Raw genomic sequence first — 22,440 nt, 5'->3', positions numbered from 1 at the left:
GGATCCCTGTAAACTACACATAGGTATCTCATTGGGTATATTGTACTATCTCCGTACCAATATATAAGAAACTAAAACTGGATGAGACAATTTCTATTATAACTTATCTAGAGAGGAAGTATATCTATTATGAAACGTTCCATCCAGTCCTCAGTCCTAGATTCTTATATTTGGGACAAAGGAAGTAACGGAGGTAGTACATGATAACATTGCTACCTTTTACCTTTCACATTGAATGTCAAATCCCATTAGTGACAACAAGCAATCGCTCACATCAATAAGTTTACCAGATAAAGGACTCATTTGTTTTAAAGGAATTATAAAGGAAAATACGGTAAATATAATATTTGAAATGGAAATTAAATTGCCATTCGTCTCAAAAGGAATTTACCAAAGAAAAAAAAATCCTATTATTTCAATTTTAGGGGGAAAATACAGTGAAAAAAAAACCAGTCCAATCTAACGTTTTCAATCCTTTTGGCGGGCTTGTTGAGCAACCATACGAAAGTTTCATGTGTTTTACAATTCTCCGATTTGCACATTTATTCCCATATTATTTTTACTTTCTTTTTCTATTTCTATGTTTTGAAAATCAACAAAACCGAATGAGCCCTAAATGGATTCCTAGAACCCAATGAAACTGGTGTTGAGGGTAAAAGACCAAAGTGCCCTTTATTCATAAGAAAACATGATGGGTGGGTAAATAAGAGATTAATAATTAACTTATTTTGGACAAGCTTTAGACTATAGAAATTAACTTATTTTAGAATGAAAGGAGTAAGATAATGATTCTAAACCACAAAACAATTGCTCATATTTTCATATTTTGCTTTTTTTAAACACATTACAAACATAAGTGCTCACAAACACATCTACACTCACCCTATAAACGTACATCGTACCCCTACAAGCATAACCCCTATAAGCATAGAGATCAGACCAACGCATTTTGAGATTGACAAAATCATCACAAACGCCTCATTATCAACATGTACATCGTCTAGCATTGAAAGAATAATTAGTTATAAATGCAAGCACCGTGTCAAATCTAAACCTTAAACCCAAACAAACATATTTCAATGTTTCACCCCAACTCCACAAGGACAAACAAAATCTATGCTCAATGCATCATGTTTTGTGACTGACTACGTTGGCAGCTTGAGACCACTTCACACGCAAGAGAGAAATGAAAACCTATGGGTGTATGATCTGGCAAGTACTTTTGTGCTGTATACAACTGCAGAATTTTTTTTTTTTTGAAAAGAGGGCAAATGCTTCGCCTTTGTTTCGGCAGTAGTGTACGAAAGGAAAAACAAATGTGATGGGAGCCCAAATCTTCATTGTCAACCACAGTCATATTCACTCACCAATTAAGATCCCCTGCAGTATTACATGTATTCACTGACATGTGGATCTGAAGGGCTGTGGAACCCACATTTCAGTGAGTAGTACTTTTACGAACTGCATCCATTCACTCACAGGTACGATCACACTCACCTACACCCTCCGCTTCGAGAAAGAACTTTTGGAGATTGATATGGACAAAAGGATTTTTTTTTTGTTGGTACGGAGGGTGTACGCTGCTACACACCGTGAACGTACGTGTGACGGTGTGAGTGACGATCTCTCCACATTATCAAACTCACCGTACACCCCTAAAGCATACAAAAGCCGACTCAGGATTAGGCAAAAAAAGGAAGAAAGCGGAATCCATGGCTTCAAACAATGCCGGTCAGGAATCACCGTAAATTTCGCGTTCGATAAGCGATCTTGTTAGACTAAAAACATCTCTTTTACAATATTAGATGTTTACGAATGGTATTCAAGGGGTTCTGGGTTCTTGATTCCCTTAGGGCGACCAAACCTTATCACGTTTTTACCTGTCAAAAGCTTCAATGCACGCTCGAGCGTAATCTCCTTTGGGTCTGCGCTCTGTCACAAACAATTTTGAAGAAATATATGCATCTCAGCAGTTAAAAGTTTTGTTCAATTGTAGTATAGCAGAAAACAATAGCGCCAGCACAAAAGAACTAAACATTGCGCGTTTGTATTCGCGTAGTATCATAATGGTGTGTGTGGTACCAACATTCAACAGATAGTACAATATTAGAACACGTACCTTCGGCAATGGAGCAAGAGTTCTCCTGTGTCTGATTCTAAATCCAGATTTAGAATGTGTTACAAGTACAGGAAGATCATCATCAGGGTGTTTTCCCTGTTAGACATCAATCAGACAACAATATCATCATGGGGCAGCTCATCAACGTGAACTTAATTAGCAGCTAAAATGTTGCGCATACCAGGATTTTGGGATACTGCAATAGCTCGATTGCATCTTCTAAAGTGATTGAGTCAATATCTTTCACCTGAAATTAGGGTGAATCATAGCTGAGGTTGAGTTCTTGAAAAAGGTAGATCAGAAATTGCCAAACACAAGCTTGCTCTGCATTTAAGAAACATATTAATATGGAAATTACTTCAGAAAGAGGAGCTCTTTTCCGAGACACTCCTTTTATATCCTCTCCAACCTGGATATAGTGACCGTAAGGACCTTGTTTCAGAAATACCTGTAAAACAAGCAACAAAATATCATAAACATTCTGTACAAGAAAAATAACAAAGCAGGATAACCATAAGACTAGAATATACCTTCTCATCAGAATCAGGTAGCACCCCAAGTAACCTAGGTGTAAAAGTGCTTTGAATTTCATCAGATGCCTCAGTTTCATCAACTTCAACCGACAATGTGCGAGCAATGTACCTTCAAGTTTGGTACGCATGGTGCTCTCAATTATAAACAATAAATGCTTAAATCATAGTTTATAAACAGAAGTAACATGGATAATAGCAAGGATTAAACTCAACGAATTGATAATTTCTAAGAGAGGATCATATGGTCATACTTGCATTTCGGATGTCGATCACAACCTATAAAATATCCTTCACCATGCTTACTTACTTTCAATCTCAGAGTTCCTTCAGAACAACTGCAGATATTGCAATCATAAGGATAGCATGACAGGTTAGCGATACCAAATTAATCTGTAGGAATATAGCACCATACATATTTTATGGCAAAATAAATGTGAACCTTCTACAAAGTAGAAAACAACTTCTTAGACGTAATGAGATGAATTACCTAGGGCATATCCTACTATCATTGTCAAGGTCAGGAAAGAGGATGGAACCAAATTTTTCTTCAAGCATTCTCTCTACCTGCAACAAAGTGGATAGTTAGTTAAAATACCGTTTTCAATGCTAAAGGGATTACAGATCTATAGTAAACAGTACAATTTGCTAATGAGTAATGACTGGTATAAAGATGCACAAATCTGAGCAGGTGGGTGGAAATCAGGCAGAAACCCAAAGCCCAGTAATATAAATCTCAATGAGTTAACCATGTTGTTTCGTTTTTCATCCATATCCCTCTACCCGTAATATATGGGGCACTGGAAAGAAAAGGGAAAATAAAGCAAATCGGGCACTTTTTGGACAAGAACATGGGCTCAGCCACAATTGTATTTACTAGCAGTTCTTTTCTTCCATTGCTAGTAGCCTGAGTTCATAAGTGGAAGCATCTGTAGGGAGAACGAACAAGATCATAGCCCAACATTTCTCATATCTTATTCCTCAGAAGAAATGTGGGGTTTGCAAGTTACAAGCATCCTAGCAACCATCAAAATTTTTAGAACCTACTCACAGAAACCAGTCTTTTGAGCTGCGTTCAGAGGTGGAGGTTGGGAACTTCTCCCCGGATGCAAAACGGAGCGATCCATTAGCACATGATAAATTAAGCATTAGCTAAATTAAACTTGAAAAATAGATTAATATGATTTTTAAAGCAACTTTTCTATAATTTTTTTTTTACAAAACACACACCGTTCAGTTTGGGAAGCATGCGCGTGGAAAACAAGGAAGTACTTGGAAAGAGGTGGTAAAGAACACACCCTTAACCCAGTTGCTATGTCTTGACAAAAGTTGATGTGATCATGTGAGAGAAATAAACTTGACTGTGCATCATCTGATAACTAGAGACAGTAGTCATACAGTTCTAGGAATTATTCTCCCTCCATTAGGTAAATTTCTAAAAGTTAAATTAGAAGAGTAGAAGACCAAGATCATATGAAAATAATTTGAATATAAATCCAATACAACTTTTGTGTCAACAAACATATATAGTCATGAGTTAAAAATTACAAAGTTTGAATCTTTAAAGGCAATTGCACCTTATGAAAAATCAGGAAAGGGAGTATTTTTCTTTTTAGCTGCAAGGGTGAATAAATCTTCCAGAAGAGACGTGAAAAAGGTAGTACCTTCCTGACTTGAAGGCGACTAGCATTGCCACAATATTTATTGAATCGTTCCCAAAAATCTTTCAGAAGGCCTTTCCATTCAGTTGATCCAGCAGAGACGTTATCAAGCTAATAAAGCAGTAGGAAAGGGATATTAGTATGTTTATACCAACTTCAGAATTATCATATTAGGACTAGTGAAGCGGGCTAGCTGTTCATAAGAATATAACAATTGCTGGTTAAGTTATCATGATGGGAAAAACTTGGAGAAAAATTTCAAAATTTAATCAGATTTTTTAGATCTATCTCCAAGTTTTTATGGTTTCACATATACCAGCCCATGTCAGTGGACGTAGAGTGATAAGAATATTTTCAAGAATACTTTCATTGACATCATATATACTAGCATATCTCATTCAAGATGTTCATATATTCATCAACCTTTTCTTTCTTTGTGTATTTTTATCAATATGCCAACAATTCTATTTTTAACACAAGTCAGATACACTGCTTGATGTTGCTCAAACAGAAAGTGCAAGAGAAATGGGCATATCAGAAAATGACATCCTGGTAGTAACAACATTGTTTGTTAAAAAGAATTGACAAGGGGTGCACATTAGCATATGAACAACATCACAAAGTAGAGGGGTTTACACAATAAATGTATTGTCCAGTTATTTGGTGTAAAGCGCTTTTCCAGGACAGCCCTGCTCCAGTCTCAAGTTCAGGCAAAAACTTACCAAACAAGCTCCAGTCTCAAGTAAAACTTCTGTATTTAGTCATTTTCACATTTCTATAAAATACCACCAATGTGTCTCAAATGCAAGAACAATTACGGACAAGGAAACAAACATTTTTTAAAAACTATTCTATGCACATGGGGTTTAAGATTCTCTTCTGAAACAAGTGTGACTAAACTTTCATACTGATATCAAACTGCAAAATTACTGGGATTCACATTGACCAAATCTGTGGCAGTAACTAGCCAGCTTATGCTGGTTTCTGATCTCAAGAATAAGAAAGAAAGGGGATGTAGATATAACCTACAAACTGAGAATTGTTCACTACCTCAGTCTCCAAGTTAGCAGTAAAGCTGAGATCTGCAACTTCTGAGAAGTGATGTGTAAGAAATGCTGAGACCTAAGGAAGAGATGGCAGTTAACATATGTCAAAAATAGAAGAAATAAAACAACTTAATTAATTAAAGTTACCATAAGCAACATTGATGCGAGAAGTGAAAGAATCGTATATACACATATAAAAAATAGTTTAGGTGCCTTGAAGACTTTAGGGACTATAGTTAACCTGTAATTTTCCTTACAAGGTTTATGCTTTGGCACAATTGGATTATATGATCAAGTAATACATATAGCTAGAGGTATCATCTTTTATTTAAATCAATATAACAGAAATTCAATGTGTGATCAGGATTGTAGATGTTATTGCCAAATAAGACCTTTCTAAAAGGAAATGACATAAGGAGCAAACAACCTACCATCCGACCACGGAATTCGGGGTGCACAACTTGACCTTTTACTGTCACATGGTTACGATCCTGAATAGCAAGAGGTAAACACTGTTATCCATGTGGCTTGAGTCATTGTTAATTTAATGATGATGCAAGTTCCAACTATTTTGCAACTGTTTGTTTTGTCCATGTAACATTGTGGTTGACCCCAACAAAAACAAACATCTCTGGATGTACATTTGAAAAAGAAATTGTATGTTGTACTACTTTGCCCAGGGATGATCCTAATCAATCTCAGCCTATCCAAGTTGGGGTCTTGCGGCTGATATGTTTTATGAACCTTTCCTTATTTATGTCATATATTTGTAGATGGACTTGCATCCAATGGCAGGCAAACATCATAGATACAGTATCTCCTGGTTTCCAGATTTAGATTATGTTACAAAGAACTCTAAAGCCAGATCACAGCTTAATGCCAAGCTGACCACGTATGTGCTGACCCCAGTGCTCCACGTTGCAAACCACATACAACTCAACTTCCATTGGATTCGAAAGGTCCAAGGTGATGCAAGTAAATTGAAGTCCAACAGTTACCATATGACCTGTGTTGCACCACATGGCATATGCAGCACCACAGGAACATAAGCAAAGCAACCCAGCACAAACATGCTGTAAGCTACATAGTTTGTTCATAACATCCAACCCAAAAATCAGCATATATATGAAAATGAAAAAAGGCAATGGGTTATATTTTGGGCATATCATGATCTAAGAGAGTGGGTCATAGGAATATGGCACCTGCAATACTTTCATTATAGAAGAGTATGTGGATGGCCCTCCGATTCCAAGTTCTTCTAGTCTTTTAATCTGCAGGTACCAAGGAAGAAACCTTACATTCTTAAATTACAGAGAAAGCCCAATAAAAGGAACATTTTTCTATCGCAGGCATGGCTCAGAATGAACAAATAAAAGAGTAACATATAGGTATTAGTACTAACCAATGCACTCTCGGAATAACGTGATGGAGGTTTAGTAAAGTTCTGTGCAAGATGAACGTTAACTGGAGACATCAAGTCCTTCACCTGAGAAAAAGAAATGCAACAATAAGTCAATAACATGCTGATATAGTTCAATGACAGGCAGCAATAAGCATTAGCTTCAAAAAAGTCATAGGAAGTGGACCGTTGAGGTAATTTAACAGCTGCTGACCTTTAATTTGGACAAGGCCTCAAAGTTATCCTGATGAACAGCATCATCCTCAGAATTGTTACTGGAAGGACTTGCTTCCGTGTCCTAAAAGGGCAACATATTTTCCCATTACTGAGTTAAGCAAGCTAAAGTAAATGTTAGGCACAGATTAATATAGTCCTCAATTTTGATCATCCAATCTCCAAAGGTAACACATTTTCTTAACAGAAGCACAGAAGAAAGTGGACGGTCGCATTTAGAAGACATTAAAGTATTAAACAGATTTTCCTAAAAGGTTGAGGCAGGATATAGAAAAACTTAGGCAAAGAAAAGTGAACTATACAGGATGTTCTGAATGTATAGAGGATGCAAGAAGCATAGATACATAAAATGTACAACTTACATCATATACAGCTTGGTATCCCTTGAAGTCAAGATTTGATGCAGACGAATGAAAAATCATGTCTCCTTTAGAATTACCAATATCAACTTGAATCTACAGTGCAATTACGAAAAGATAAACTCTAAGCATGAAATTTGATTGATTTTTTTAGCTATTAAAAAAAAATAGTGCACAAAAAAAAGAAGAGATTTTTTTTTACCATGGAAATTCAGAGATTTTGGCATAATACATATTAGAGAAAATGGAGGCCAACATATTGTCTGTTACAACACCAGCATGCTACTATTAAATATATTTAGGCTGCATTCTCAAGTACATTTTGGATGAGCTACTTCCCAAACTGCTAAACGGTGTGGTTTTTTATTAAAAAAATCAAATAAATCCATTTTTCAAGTTTATAATAGTTAATTCTCAATTAATCATGCGCTAATGACTCGCTTCATTTTGAATACCAAGGGACCACTATGTATGCCTATTCGAACTAAGCCTTAGCCCAAGAGCAATAACAAGCATTGCCATGTGGCCTCTTCGGTGTTATTTGTGTCAGCAATTCATAAAACCAAATTAGCAACTGTTAAATAGAAGGATTATTATCCAGAAGAAATATGGGTACGTTCAGATACAATTATTCAAAGCTGTCATAATCCAGAAATGAAACGTTTGTCTACAGAACGAATTATTTTGCTTGGTTACAACTTAGAAGCACCTTCTTACAAATCCATATTCACTACCAACCTTTTTTTTATTAACTAACATGTCTTTGTGGAACATTTTGAACAGACATCCAAACGAATAATCCTTACACTCACAAATACTTACACTTTTTTGACAACTCTATGTAGTCATAGAAGCTTGTTTCTTCTCTGTTCAGCTGTTTTTTGACAACTCTATGGCCGTGTGCACCTGATAATGCAGAGGCCGGGCGCTGCCCGTTATCTAAAAAAAGCTGTTTCTTAGGTGGAATTTCATAGAGCAGTCCTACTAACTATAGACAGTACCATCCAGTTTACTTCAGTGTGTTCTTGTTGTTGGGGTGTCATTAGAGGCTAGAACATATTTAGTCCAATTAATCTAAACCATGGTTTTCATATTAAGAAACACTCCACAATAAGAAAAGTGACAAGTGTATAGGAACAGCTGTGAAAAATAACAGTACAAAAAAAGAGGCAAAAGAATAGCTAACCATCTCAGCTCTAGAAGCTTCCATTTGGCAAGCCATAGTTCTTTTCCATATTAGGGCATATAGTTTCAAAGAATCATCATCAAGTGTACTGACCAAAGATGCTGCAAGGTATATTACGACAGAACTATATATCAAAAGACAGAAACTTATACCAAGACCTAAATAGGCTGCAGAAATTAAGCAAAACCAAAGTTTATTATTTAGCAACCCAAACTTCAAAATTTTAACAAAATTCATCCTTCAGGTACTTTAATCCTAAAGCAGATGCCGACCTCAGGTGAAAATATATTCACAGCAAATGGCAAACCATTTCTCCTAAAATGATGCAAAGATGGTCAAAAGCAATATTTAGAAAAAATGTTACTCGAGGCTGCTTGTGAATTAAGCAGGGATATGCTAGGTGTTGAACAGTGAGACAGAGAGTGGATACTTCAAAGAAAAGTTTTACTGTGAACTAAATTATACAGTATATATTTTACTCCATCCGTCCCAAAATAAGTCAAACTTTGTACACCAATATGGACATAGCATATGTCCAGATTCGTGTACAAACATTGATTTATTTTGGGGCGGAGGGAATAACAGATAACAATTAAAACACGTATAATATTTTCCTTGGTATTATACATGTTTTAATTGTTAGTTCTGGTGCTTTCAGTATGGTCACAAAATTTGGAGCTCCCCCGAATCGCTCGATTTGTTTCGAATTTTCAAATGAAAATCACAAACTTTCATGGAATTCATCATCTTGCTGGGGCTCACATTTCAACCACAAAACAAGTTACTCGAACACTGCTGCCAACTATACTATACAATATACCATTTTAACAGATAACCATTACATATACCAAGCAAAACAGTTGTTCGTCAATGTTTTAAGTGTGATGTTTACAAATTTATAAGCTTTAATTATATTTCTAGGTTTGCAACAGGTTGCCACAGTAGTGTAGCAGGCATTTGATGCTTCGCTAGAAGTGCATAAAAAATATTGTGAGCAACTGAACATTGTTTTAGAAAAAAGAAAAAGCAAGAAGGACAAATGAGTAAGTACGGCATAATACAAACAATTTTTTGGATACTAACATAATTAAAATGTTGTATTCAAAGCTTTCAGTAGGTAGGAAGTGACAAAATATTGCCCATCTATGAAATCTGGAAAACTAGAAGTTGATCAATACATAACAGATCTCCACAACTCTGTTTTATAGTCATGTTTGGTACGCAACAAATTTGGTCATGTACATACGATAATTCTATATTTACATTGCTATCTCCACAAGGCAATTAGGTATATTTTAAATTAAGTCTGAAACCAAATAAAGTTGCTAGATGAAATGCATCATCTAAAATAGATAGAACACAATAAATTACATAGGGCAACAGGTAGATTTCATTACACGGTAACCTCCTTATGCTGGTTGGCCTTATGGCTTCATGCGATTCTTGAGCGTTTTTCACCTTCTTGAAGTATTTTCTAATGCCCTCTGAAGCATATTCCTCACCATACCTAAAAAAAATGCTTGTTAAAACATGCAGGTTGCAAATGACATGCAGCACATGCTGGAACACATAAAGTGAAAAAGGTAAACTGTCAATAACTGATGATACTGATTATTTGAGACTACCTCATTCAGGATTGACCAAGCCATGATAGTAATAAGGAAAAAAAATTCTATACCATCCAATGATGTTAAGTTTGAAAAATACCAGTAAAGATCTTTTGTTTGGTTATGTACCACCAGAAGGACACAAAAAAGTTTTCATCTAAAAACAGGACACAAAAATGAGATAAATAGCACTGTCACACTTGTGTCAATTTTCCATTGCATAATACCTCCCATTGATTCCACTTTCCACATGGTGCATGCCAGCCATGCCTAAGTATTCCTGTGGTTCATTGATTCCTCCCTAGCCCATGCATGTCAGCTAATTCCATCCTTCATTCTTTAATTTATCTAGGCTTATCCATCTCTGGCCTTTCCACTCATCATATCCCCCTCGGAAGGAGGTGCTTCACACTTGGTTGAGCATGGCTGAAGCATCAACAGCATGAAAACTTCAAATAGAATGTGGATGTTTCTGCTGCTACTGACATCTTAATATGGTTGAAATTAATCTCTTACATATGTTTGGGTACATGATGTCTTCATGACAATAGCCATTGGAATACGTTATTATCTCTTGGATCTGATTTTACCCGTACAAAACTTGATACATCCGCATGAAATGAAATGAAATATCTAGTTCAAGAATTGTTCCTTTTGAGCAGGTATTTTTTAACATTTCACAGGACATCATTCCCTCCGCACATCCAAACAGCACAAGGAGCTAGTAGATGGTGACAGATTGTTCTTTTTTCTCTAAAGAGTGAAACATTTTGATGGTAAATAACTGGAACAAAAGAAGCAATGGTATTTTCTTCTGATGGTATGAATTATCAATTAGGAAACAACAAAAATCAACAACCAAAGAACAGGAACTGCTCCGACCATGTAATCAAATGTATCTTCACAACAAATAAATAGATTAAATTAATTGATTTGAATCGAATTTAAATAAAGTGATTCATAAATATGCCCCATCATATACATCCTGAAAAACAATGTTCTCAGCAAAAAAAAAAAAAGAAAACTTATTGCTATTAAAATAATCGTGAATAACCATGAGAAATGTGCACACTTCCAATCATGAATTGAGAAACTAGGAATTCAGATTATTGGGCACTACAATAACTTATAAATTACAAGTGAAACAGTAGATATCAACCAACAAAAAACCACTTGACTAGATGCTCCAGTAGAGCGTACCTTTGCTTTACTAATGAAAGAATATCTTCTGCAGCTACATCAGAAATCTTCAAGGGAAAACACCGACCATACAAGTAAGATGACAATTTGAGGCTATTAAAACAAGTACAGTATCATGCATATCATATATTGAGATGAAAGGAAATTCTGACGTAAAGGGATAGTGAGTACTGCATGTCATATATTGATGAATCACCAAATCGGATAATTTGAAATTTCTAGTTAAAATTACTACTATACCTACTTATACATACATGAATCGAAATGATGATGAGTACCGCCAATTTAAATGTTAGGACTGGGACTAGGATCAGTCAGTTTGTTCCAAAGATAGGTTAGAACTCATTAGAGCTCTCAATCCAGACTGGAAATTAGATGTTGCAGACAGGGTAGGTTTTTTCATTAGGTAAACTGATATCCCCCTGTTTGCATGCTTTGCTCATAGGAAGGATCAAACTAGGTCCTCTACTTGAGCCAAAAAAAAAAAGGAAAAATAAAAACAATTTATCTACTCATTGCAATAATGATGCAAAATATAATAAAAACCTAGACTTTTTTTCCTCAAACATGCAGAAATTCGACTTCTTGCCAATGAATGCATATAGCTTTTTTTATGCATGTATCACTGGAAAAAATATAAAATTCACCACAATCTTGTTATTGCAGGCAGCGATTATTCTAACCTGTGTAGCACTGATATACAGGCTGGGGTACGCATTCATGTTAGACATAGTGTCCAAATTGGGCATGCCAAAGGCTAAAGGGGGCTTGGGGTAGTATTGATTTAAGGGTACAAAATGAAGCACTTCTACTAAATAATCTGGATAAATTCTACAATCATAGCAACTTGTCATGGGTTAATTTGATTTGGATAAGTTACTATAAAAGTAAGGTGCCCCATGTTGTGAATAACAAAGGTTCCAACATATTCAGAGGCACTGCTTGTTCAGTTCAGTTGGGAAATACAATCCTTTTCTGGGATGATCTTTGGTGAGACGCAGTGCTTAGTAATCAATTTTCAAGACTGCATTCTTTTGCCAAATTTTCCGTAGATTTAGTTGAGGCCATGTTGGCCAGGCAACCACAAGATGAATATCATTTGCCATTATCTGAACAAGCATACGAGTTATTGGAACTTGGAGAGGTCACTCAACAGTTAATTTTGTCTTGAGGAAGCAGATAAGTAGACATATCTGGAGATCGGGTAGATAATCATCTTTTGAAAAAGATATTCTCCTTCATATTTGTAGGATGAATGAACCTCTTAGAAACATAGTTGTTAATAGTTACAAGATCTGTGAAGCTCTTTTAATTTATATTTATAAAATTTAAACTGCTGGACATTGCCTGGCACTCTGGCAGTGTTACTTTTAAAAAAAAACTTGGGCATGCCATTTATCCATTTGTTAGGAATTTGGAATTTCCCTCCCAACAGAAGTTAATTTACTTTTGAAGACAGCTGTCACAGGGAAGCTACACACGGAATGGCCCATAGATACAACCATCTCAAAACAACTCTATCTCCCCCACCCTAGAGCCTCTTCAATGCCACCTCTCCCTCTTGAGATCAGAAGTACACAACTTTGATCTCACCAACGATGAAGATAAAACAACATCCCTAGAGAATACATGCTGCCTCTTATCTCCTAAGCTACCTTGATCCTCCCATTCATGGTCATGTTGTTCGGACTCTTTCCATATGGCATTACCGTTATCATAACAAAAGTATTTTTTGACATGGCATACCAAAATGATCTGTGCATCAAATAAGAACCTTTTAAGCACTGACAAATTAGTTTCATGGCAGAAAGTGTCACTGTCACTATATGTTAAAAGGCCCTAGTCTATAAAACTTCTATAAAGATTGAATAATGCTTTATACCTTAAGAAAGGTAAAGACACTTTTATATAGTGGGAGCAAATTAATTTGTTTATTTTGGATGAACCATTTTAACCCGTAACTATGGATATGGACCAAAGCAATATTTTTACACTATCAATAGTTATAAAGATAATGATGATTTGGTCAGAAAGGAAAGGTAGGATGGTACCTACATGAAAGCCATCTGTTCGGATGTATGTAATTAACCCAGTTGCGTCTTCTGAGGAAAGGGTGATCCCCTCATAAAGCTTTTGGGCTATCTGCAATCACATTGAAAACCATGTGAGGCAAAAGATAGCTACATCTAAATTGCATTACTATAATAGGAAATATTATATACGCATCTGAATTTGAACTGACAACCTTCATGGTATACCCAGCACTAAAATGTAGTTTGTTTGCTGCATCCTGCTGAAGGCTAGATGTTATATATGGCATAGGAGGATTCTTGTGAATTTTACTTCTCTTAATTCCTATTACTTCAAATTGAGACGAATAAATCCTCTTCTCTATATCTTGTGCTTCTTCTTGAGACCATATAGAAAGTTGATCCAACTTTTTTGAATTCAAATGCTTTATCTGGGCTTGAAGGTTCAGGCCATTTGAAGGGCCGGAATGTTGGGTTTTGAAGTCAGTATCAATAGTCCAATACTCTTCTGGGTTAAACTGTTCTATTTCAGCCTCTCGATCACACAGAAGAGCCAACGCCGCAAATTGGTCTCGTCCAGCTGACTGGCAACCAGGCAACTTCCTCCATAACAGCGGTGATATGCCAAACCCAATCAAATAATCAAGGGAACGTCGTGCTAGATAGGCATTAATTAGGTTCATATCAATATATCTTGGAGACATTAAAGCATTTTTAACAGCATCCTCTGTTATTTCATGAAAGACAACTCTGGCAACAGTAACATTACAACCCAAAGCGTCTTGTCGTTCAAGCATTTCTTTGATATGCCAAGCAATTGTTTCCCCTTCACGGTCAGGATCAGACGCAAGAATCAAATTTTCTGCTCTGAGGAAGGAAAAAAGACAAAGCAATTATAACAGAAACAAACATTAGTACGCATTATACTGTTAGTTATTCCTGAACCAGTTCAAATTACCAGTCTAAAAAAAAAGAGCTCAAACTACCACATAATATAACCATAAGACAGATATAAAGCAAAAGGCAGTCTGAGGTATCCAACGAATAACAATTCAATATGCAATTTAAACTTGTAAATTATTTTTACCAGTATAGCCATAAATTATTTTTACCCTGGTGTTTGACCCCTTCATTTTCAAGGTCTTTGATGTGTGATTATGAACAGAATCTTATGTTAGACTAAGTTCATAAAATCTAGTAAGTTTAAATAATTATGAAAGTACTTTTCAAGATAAATCTATACATACCATTGTATGTTTCAAGCTAAGTATTTTAAAGTCATTGATAGTCAATTTTTCTAAAGTTTCACCAGATTTTGTCCGAAACATTAAGTATTTGTGACCAAATGAAGTATAAGATTGTAAATTCAAAGAAAAATAAGTAAATAAACAACTGTGATTTAAAACTTCTAGATAAGGAGTATCCAAGACATAGAATGTGATGATCAAGTTTATGCTCAAGGGTAAACTAGTAGGATCTCCCAACTTACAGCAGATGCTTTCAAAAGGCTTAAACACCATTACATCCAAAAGAGGATGAGAAGTAACCAAACAATCATTTATTAGTTACTAACTTGCATAAAACGAGGATATTGGTGTATGATGTTTCACAATAACTTATGAAGCATATATGCAATTGATTTTATACGAAAATTATGGGATCGTGTGTTTCTTTATCTTTAGAATTGGTAAGGCAGAAAACCAACATCTAATGATTATGTCCCTTAATATGTGTGATGTTTGCAAGATGGAAAATGACTACATAGAAATCAGCAGACATTTTTAGCATGGTCACGACAACCTGATCAACCAACTGGGTCGACAAATATGAACATGGGATAAGGGTGGTGGAAATATGGTCACTAAAGATGTGGATTGGAGTGGGGAAGTTCTCTTCAGGATTCCCAGCAAATACTGGCTGTGTATCAAGATTGGCAGCAACTATAATTAAGGATGTCAATCCAGGGTCATGGAACATGACATTGACCTCAACCCTGGTGACAATGGTTTGGAAGCACCTTATTTTTCAAAAGAGGTAAGCAAAGATATATTTCATGTCGACAAAATTTGAAAATGTTAACCATACTACATCAACTAGAAAACCATACCCTCTCAACGCCGTTCTTATTCTCTTAAGATGTGTCCAGGCAGCAGCAGGCACCTCCCACACCATACTGAAGTCATCATCAGGGCGAACAGATTTCGATCTTCCAGCCAAATCTCTCACATGGCCATAACTAGGCAACACTTCATACATGTCGCCAAGGTATTTTTGAATAACTTTTGCTTTTGTAACTGATTCAACAACAATAACTGATTTAGCTGTGGGAGGGTAAAGAGGAACAAGTGGTTTCTGCTCACTATCAGAACTATCAACAGAACTCTTCGTACAAATTTCAGCTTTAGCAGCAGCAGATTTCTTTGCTTTTGAAAATTTCTTCAACCTGTTTGATGTCTTCTTATCTCTAGAAATATTGGCATTCTTTTCTGATTTGGAAATTTCACGCTTGTTTTCTTCTTCGCTCACATCAGTTGTCCCAATCTTTGCTGCCGCAATAGTTTTAGCAGATTTGCTCTGTTTCTTGATAGATACCTTCTTATCTTCACTAACGTCCTTTATTCTGCTTGTTGAACTATTTTCAGTACCAATAGCACTCTTACTGTGGTTGCTAGTTGATGTTGAAGCCTCATCAGTGATGATGCTACAAGAAGGTAATGTGCTTTTCTTTTTCTCAGATCTATGAAACAAACTGTGCATATCACTCCCTTCTTCCCTTCTCATATTTGGATTACCAAATAAACTCTTATTTCTGATGAGAAAACTCAGATTTTTATTGCACACAGTCAGAAAGCACCGTGAATTACCAATATTATTAGTCACAAAATTGTGATTGCTCATGAGCCCAGTAGCAAAAAAGGAACCACTTTTGAGCCTTACGGGAAGACGGGAACGAATTGAAGACAACTGCCTTGATGAATTATTAGTTACTGAAACTCCACACATTTCACATGGACGGAAAGGTGAATAAGGCATGAAAGTGTAAGAACATCTCTGAGATACACCAAGCTGAAAAGGTAGCACATAGCTAATACTTAGAGAACAAGTAAAATTCTGAGTGACATACTATAATCAAAGTAGAACACAGCAGAATCATGCAGAATCCTTTGTCATGTTCCAAATTAGTTTTGAGACACGAAATATCAAACTTCAGTAGTTTACCATGGAAGATTGCAGTGTAATTAAATACTATTGAAAAACGGCAAAGTTTAGGAATTTCCATTCCATCAATTCCTGTACTCCTTACTGCCACCAAAATGGACAATTATTCCCCTGGCTCTCACAAGCCATTTCACTGGAAGCATCTACCCCTATTCCGTTGCCGCACGCACACTCATTCGGCACTACTGCCCGCACCCTGTCACTCAAGCAATCTCTGGGAACCGCTCTAGCACCCTTTCCTCTGGAGACTAGAGTTGCTCCCCCCCCCCCCCCCCATCCTCTTGACAATTCAAACTTGACAAAGTTCTAAGTTCTCACGTTTGACAAGCATAATCACAGGAACCTGAGTGCTTAGCTGAGGGTTGAGAAGGGTGGAAACATGGAGATGGGGGCAGCAAAGAGCATCGATGAAGATGCACCCAGTGGTGAGAGTCCTATCGGTGCAAGAATGCACAACCACCAACTTTTTTTTCCCTTCGTTTTCCAGGAAAAAGCTTCTTTTCTTTTCGACCCAAGAAGAAATAGATGGATAGCCTTATTAGACCAATATGTTTACCCAAGGGCAGATATGCGGGTTTTGAAACAAAAGGAGAAGGAATGCAGAAAATGTGCAACAGGAGTTGATGGAATGGTAAATTCCTAAACTTTTAGGATCTTCAGGTTGCATTTAAATGCAATGGGCCTTCCAATGGTAAAATTGCTGAAGTTATGATCTTTCAGTGTCATATAATATTTTTTTCTCGAATAAAATGGAGCAGGTATCAGGTGAAACCACAGCTGATTTTCAGCAGAAGCTACCACCACCAACGAACTCCATCACTATCTCAAAAAAGAAAAAGAAAACGAACTCCATCACATGCCGCAATGCCGCAAGGCACAGCCAAAAAAAAAAAAAAGGCCCAGCAAGGAACACTGTCACTGCCTCTACCCATTTTCCAGAGCGCGCGCACATATTTCCTGATTAAACACGACGACCACCCGGGCAGGCAAAGCGACGAACAGGTGCCGCTCACCGCACCGCCGGCAGCCACGCGCGCGGGCGAGCGCGCGCAACCGCATACACCGAAACCCGCGGCGTTAAACCCTAAGCTCGTGCGCGGCCACCGGAAAGAACGGGAGGGGAGGGATGATAGGAGCACTCACCATGGCCGGAGCCGGCGGCGGGTCGAGGGCGAGGGCGGCGGAGGCGGCGCGGTTGGCGTAGTGGCGCGGGATGAGGCGGCGGAGCAGGAGCGCCATGGAGGAGGGGGGGGGGGGTAGGGTAGACGGGCCAGGCCGTTGCCGCGGGCGCGGGTGTTCAGGCGAGGCGAGGCATGGGGATGATGAGAAGGGGGGCGATGCGATGGCTAGGTAAGGAGGCGCCAGAGGCGGACGAGGAAACGGATCCTCTGACTTTGGATGGAAAGTCACAGTCTTGCCGTTCACTTCATCCCAGCCAACCACTACATCCAACGGCACACATCCATCTTCCCCTTATTTGACTGTATACTCCCAATAGCACAGCACGCGGTCGGCGCGGGAAAAACAGAGGTGCAGTTCTGGATAATGGAGGGAAAAAGGCAGCCCTCGCTCAGTTTTGGCGCCAGAGTATAGAACACCAATTGAGATCCCCTGCAGTACTGTAGACGACCTGTGTCCATAGAACACCCTAGATCTATTCCTTTTTTCTCAGTTCTAAAAGAAAACAAAGCAATGAAGTGCCAGGGGAAGCAAGAAGCAATCAATTGTAGATCCATCTTCCACCATCGGTCAATTCCTGCTTTGGTGAAGAAATGGAAGAAGAGGCTCAACGAGAGCACCATGGATCCTACTGGTAAATAGAAATAATATTTGTTTGTCATTGGTGATATAAGGTGATGAATTTTGAGTGTTGTTATGGATGTCTAAGTACCAATTAGAAAGCAATGTAATCTAATTGGTAACGAGATTGATTTCAAGAGTCAAGACCCTTTTTATTATTGATGTGTCTTTTCTCTGAACTTGTGTGTTGCACATGTTTCTTTTTCCAGCGAGAGTGTGGTACCTAGTTGGGTAGTTGGTAAATTTTTGCAGGTTCAAATTTCTGATGACCTTTGCACTGAAGAATTATTTTACTTATGGAGCTTGTATTCAGTGCAATACTTTTGGGTTTTTTTTTGCCAATCCTACTGTTTTAGTCACAATAGCCTTTGCCTTATAGTGCTGTAAAAAAAAAAACTCAATTGTTCATTTGCAGTGCATGAATGATGCTACTTGAAATTTAGGTCTTATTCTGAATTATTCCAAATGGTTTATATCAGTTTTATGCTTCTGCACCTCAGGTTCTGTTGTTCTGGTTACAACCTTGACCTTTGCGTTCATGCATGTAGTAGCAGGCAACAGCATACATCAATTCAGCAAAGCCATTGCGGCCCGATGGCTACAGAAATAGAGCTGCAGCCTGCAGGCCAAACTGAGCCGCGCAGTATGCAGGCAAATGAGAGGAAGATGGATGTGTGCCGTTGGATGCAGTGGTTGGCTGGGATGAAGTGAACTGCAAGACCATGACTTTGCATCTAAAGTCAGAGGATCCGTTTCTGGCGGACGACGGAGGCGGAGTGCGAGAAACTAAAAACTAAGAGCATATCCAGCGATAGACCTTATTTTAAAGCCCCTAAAAGTTAAATGAGGGCTGCCCCCATCTCCCAAGGACTTAAAAAATACCTCCAACTCTAGCAATAGCCCCTATTTCTTAGCCCCTACTCATGTTTCTCTCTTATTTTCGCATGCAATCCTTGTTTACACTATCTTTAACACCACAATAATTAAACATAAATATTTCTAACACGTATAATTTAACCATAGTTAAATTTACAATTTCAAACGCCACAATTCAAATCCAAAATCAAAATTTTCAAACATGTAAATATGGTGTGGGCACAATGCCATATACAACAACACGCAACCAAGATTTATAATTCACCACTGAAAACGAAAATTGCTCACCAACATGTCATTGTCTGTCTCCATATCACCGCAATACCTTCGACTATTGCTGGCTGGGGAGAAGGGCGCAGAACGTGGAGGTGGTCTGCCGGGGTAGAGGGCGTCGGGCAGGCTGGCAGCCGAGAGGAAGGGCGCCAGGGAGGAGGCCGCCGGGTAGCCAGGTGGCTAGTAGGGCAGGAGGCCGCCAGGGAGGAGGTTGCCGGCCAGGGAGATGATTCGCCGGGGAGGAGTGCGGCGAGGAAGGAGTTGGCCAGTCGGAGAGGACGGCGCTGATCCAGGCGGCGCGCATGCGGAGGAGAGGATTTAGCAGCGGCGCTAGCAGAAGTTTTCGCGCGAAAAAAAAGAGCGCGCGGCTCGGTGGTTGTGGGACTTCTCTCCCGCGCGTGGAATAGGGGCCAGGGAGAAGGCCCCTAGGCCTGGGGGCTTGAGGGGATAATTTGGAGGCCTTCCTATTTTAGGGGCTTTAGTAGGGGCTTTGTTGGACCTGAATTTTTTGTCTCACCTCTCAAATTTTGTTTAGGGGCTGTGTGTTTAGTACCCCTGCTGGAGATGCTCTAAGGAGGATATATTCTTTTTGAGTAAATTCTTCCGTAACACAAAACCTCAGGTTTTACAATTTATTTTAGAAAATCTTAAGTTTTATAGCAAAATGTTCCATAAAACACTAGGTACAAGATTGCATCGCTCATTTGACTAATATATTTATCTATAATATATTTGTAAAAATTGTTTGAGTTATTTTTTAGAGTAAAGTACACGGCCGGTCCCTAAACTTGTGGGGTGGTGTCAGTTTAGTTCATAAACTTGAAAACTGCACGTTTAGGTCCGTAATCTTGGTTTAATGTACCAGGGCGGGTCCAATCGGGGATTGACCGCGTCTGACTGCCAACGTGGCGTGCCACGTGGGCATCGATTTTGCAATCGGCCCCCTCCGCATCGAAGCCGTTGGAAATTTTACATTTTCCCCCCTACGTGCCTTACCGCCAACGTGTCGTCCCGATGTACATCGCCGAATCCCCCAAAATCCCCAATTCGTCTAGGGTTTGGACGCTCGGCAGCGGTGAGCTCCGCGGCGGCGAGGCGACGGCGGGAGGCAAGCAACTGCGGTGGCGAGGCGACGGCAGGAGGCAACCAAGTGCGGCGGGGAGGCCATGACGGGTGGTAGCCAAGGACTGGTCGCGGCCCCCATGGCTTCTTCAAGCCCGGCCTCCGCTTGTACTCGCCGGAAGAAGGTACCATTGATCCTGTGCCCATCGTGCGAGAATAAAACCGTCGTGAAGCGCACATCGAAGACAGCTAGTAATCCAGATCGCATTTTCTACACTTGCCCTGACCACGAGGTGAGCAATAGTTGATTGAATTTGGTGTGTTGTGGTGTTGAGTTCAGTTTGAGGTGACATTTGTTCTTAATGGTGTAGAAAGATGGATCTGGGTGTAACTTTTGGTTTTGGGAGGAAAGATACATGAAATATTTGAAGAAGAATGGGTTAATTGCTGGAGAAGAGGCTGCACATGTGAATGCACAAGTTGCTGCAAGCTTGAAGAATGCAGGACAATTGGATGAAACCAAAGTTTAGAGGGAAGATGGTGATGAATTAAAGCAGACATTGATTACTGCAGTGTCCATTGGAAGAGAATTAGTAGTGGTACTGAAGAACATGTTGGTCCTAGGTTGGTTAGGTGTTGCTGTTTTAGTTTGTATTTTGGTTGTTCTTATGATGAAGTGATGAAGAAAATTGAAAGACTCATGTAATGTGTTGCTTATTGACTAATAGAACAGTGATGTGAATTAAATGTTATCCAAGTGGTTTTTGTGTTTGTGCTATCAATAGGAATAAATCTGTATATTTCTGTTGATTTCAGTGGGTCTAAATCAGTATGTGTGTCAAATATATGTTGATGTTGGTAGTTTCACTGGTTTATATCTGAATTGCAAAAAAAATATGGTTAGTAATCAGCAGGATTCAGGGCATCAAATGTGGTTACAAAAATGAGGACTGCTTGTCTAGCAAGCACTTGAGTTTCAGTTTATTATGGCAAGCACATTGTTGACAGAAACAAAGAGATAATTGATATGAAAAGAAGTGGCCACTTCATTGCATGATAATACCAGGGTTCAACCTCAACACATAATCAGTACCACAGCTGACATAATTAGTATCACAGCTTACATAAAAGAACCATAACTGTCTAGCAGAAGTATTGGCATGTTGGCCTATCTGTTCTATCCAAAAGGGCATAGTTTTTGGCATGACATGTGCATTGTTCAACTTCAGTACATGACAATACTAGGGATAAGTGCTATACAAACCTATCTAATATGAACAAAATGTGCATAGTTGCCACCAGGTGCATCCTTCTTCGCATCACTGGTTGCCTGGTGAAGTCCTCTTCTTCTTCCTTGAAGCAACATCTTCTTCCTGCTGAGTGAGATCTACCTTCTTCTTCTTTGTAGTACTTCCTACCTTCTTCTTTGCCTTGGTAATCTTTGCTCTTCCTTCTTTGGTTGCAGTGGTCAGAGCAAACAGGTCTTGTGGAAGGTTGGTTTTGCTGAATGAAAACAGAATTTGGCAATGGACCTTGCTGTTGAGTTATCTGACTGGGCTGTGAAGACTGCAAACAAACCAAAATTAGATTTATAGGTAGAGTTAATTCAGTACATGTGCAGTTGTAGGAAATACATAGATGAAAAGAAGTGCACCTCTGCCATCATCACACTGAGCATATTGTCATTAACCTCATTTAGCAATCCAGTACTTGTTCTAGGTTGTGTGCCCATCATTTCCTGCAAGATAATATGGTTAGTAATCAGCATATTTTGCTTCACATTTGTGAAAGAAAAAATCTTCACCTGAGTTATACTGGGCTCTTGACTTCCTGGAGCTA

The 22,440-nt window shown here is 38.5% G+C and overlaps 1 protein-coding gene across 2 annotated transcripts; it reads right to left on the bottom strand.

The window, feature by feature from the left end:
- Positions 1-1,695: 1,695 nt before the first annotated feature.
- On the bottom strand, positions 1,696-18,009 carry LOC4329352 (uncharacterized). 2 transcript variants are annotated; one of them, XM_015771682.3, is made up of 21 exons: positions 17,734-18,009; positions 15,479-16,437; positions 13,587-14,238; positions 13,397-13,483; positions 11,342-11,388; positions 9,932-10,041; positions 8,535-8,635; positions 7,352-7,444; positions 6,970-7,053; positions 6,759-6,842; positions 6,559-6,627; positions 5,788-5,847; positions 5,361-5,432; positions 4,314-4,421; positions 3,140-3,216; positions 2,904-2,987; positions 2,650-2,761; positions 2,478-2,567; positions 2,301-2,366; positions 2,120-2,215; positions 1,696-1,932 (listed from the first exon to the last, which is right to left on the bottom strand). In XM_015771682.3, the coding sequence occupies exons 1-21, from the start codon at positions 17,827-17,829 to the stop codon at positions 1,810-1,812; spliced, it is 3,270 nt and encodes a 1,089-aa protein (XP_015627168.1). In that variant the 5' UTR covers positions 17,830-18,009; the 3' UTR covers positions 1,696-1,809. The 2 variants fall into 2 exon arrangements, with proteins under 2 accessions (XP_015627168.1, XP_015627166.1); XM_015771680.3 differs by lacking the exon at positions 1,696-1,932 and having other exon boundaries at positions 1,939-2,215.
- Between the last annotated feature and the right edge of the window lie 4,431 nt (positions 18,010-22,440).

Source organism: Oryza sativa, chromosome 2, assembly GCF_034140825.1.
Source record: "Oryza sativa Japonica Group chromosome 2, ASM3414082v1".
NCBI classification, from domain to species: Eukaryota; Viridiplantae; Streptophyta; class Magnoliopsida; order Poales; family Poaceae; genus Oryza; species Oryza sativa.
The sequence above is the reverse complement of the archived record's forward strand: the minus strand, read 5'-3'. Positions and strand labels throughout refer to the sequence as shown.

Coding starts and splice junctions, on each gene's coding strand:
- LOC4329352 (XM_015771680.3), bottom strand. CDS start 17,829: ATGGCGCTCCTGCTCCGCCGCCTCATCCCGCGCCACTACGCCAACCGC. Junction 2,367..2,477: donor AAAGAGCTCCTCTTTCTGAA/GTAATTTCCATA, acceptor CCCTAATTTCAG/GTGAAAGATATTGACTCAAT. Junction 2,216..2,300: donor TGCAGTATCCCAAAATCCTG/GTATGCGCAACA, acceptor GATGTCTAACAG/GGAAAACACCCTGATGATGA.